At 64.1% G+C, this 395-nt stretch overlaps 1 protein-coding gene across 1 annotated transcript in view; it reads right to left on the bottom strand.

Annotated features, from left to right (window-relative positions):
- Positions 1 to 60: 60 nt before the first annotated feature.
- DDX23 (DEAD (Asp-Glu-Ala-Asp) box polypeptide 23) overlaps positions 61 to 395 on the bottom strand; it is a gene marked incomplete at both ends in the record, with an annotated part of 766 nt that continues 431 nt past the window's right edge. The window contains 2 exons of the mRNA XM_010152535.1: positions 61 to 169; positions 307 to 395. The exon at positions 307 to 395 is cut by the window's right edge and continues 6 nt beyond it. Of these exons, the coding sequence (XP_010150837.1) occupies positions 61 to 169; positions 307 to 395 (198 nt within the window). The remainder of the gene's footprint in view (positions 170 to 306) is intronic.

Here is a 395-nt window from a genome sequence, read left to right as displayed (position 1 = left end):
CCACACCCCGCAAGGCACCCCCAGTTGAAGTTGGGGGGCTGCAGCCCAGCCCAGACTCACCCCCATCTTCTCCAGGGATTTGGCCAACACGTCGCAGCCCTTCTTCTGGTTGACGAAGATGATGATGGGCGGGTCGAAGCCCTGCTCCAGGATGGCCAACAGCTTCTTCCTGTTGGGAAGGAGGACGGTTTGCCATGGAAGGGCTGAGGTGACCCACAGGAACCCCTCCACTCCCCAGCATCCCCCTCACCCCCTCGGGTCACCCCCCAAAACTCAGCCTCCCCGTCCCAGCGGCTCCCTCCGCACCTCTTCTCCGACTCCGACATGAGGAAGACCTTCTGCTCCACGCGCTCGTGGGGTTTTCCGGCCGAGCCGATGTAAACCACGGCCGGCCG

The sequence above is a fragment of the Eurypyga helias genome, unplaced genomic scaffold, assembly GCF_000690775.1.
Source record: "Eurypyga helias isolate BGI_N326 unplaced genomic scaffold, ASM69077v1 scaffold48115, whole genome shotgun sequence".
In the NCBI taxonomy this organism is placed as follows: domain Eukaryota; kingdom Metazoa; phylum Chordata; class Aves; order Eurypygiformes; family Eurypygidae; genus Eurypyga; species Eurypyga helias.
The sequence above is the reverse complement of the archived record's forward strand: the minus strand, read 5'-3'. Positions and strand labels throughout refer to the sequence as shown.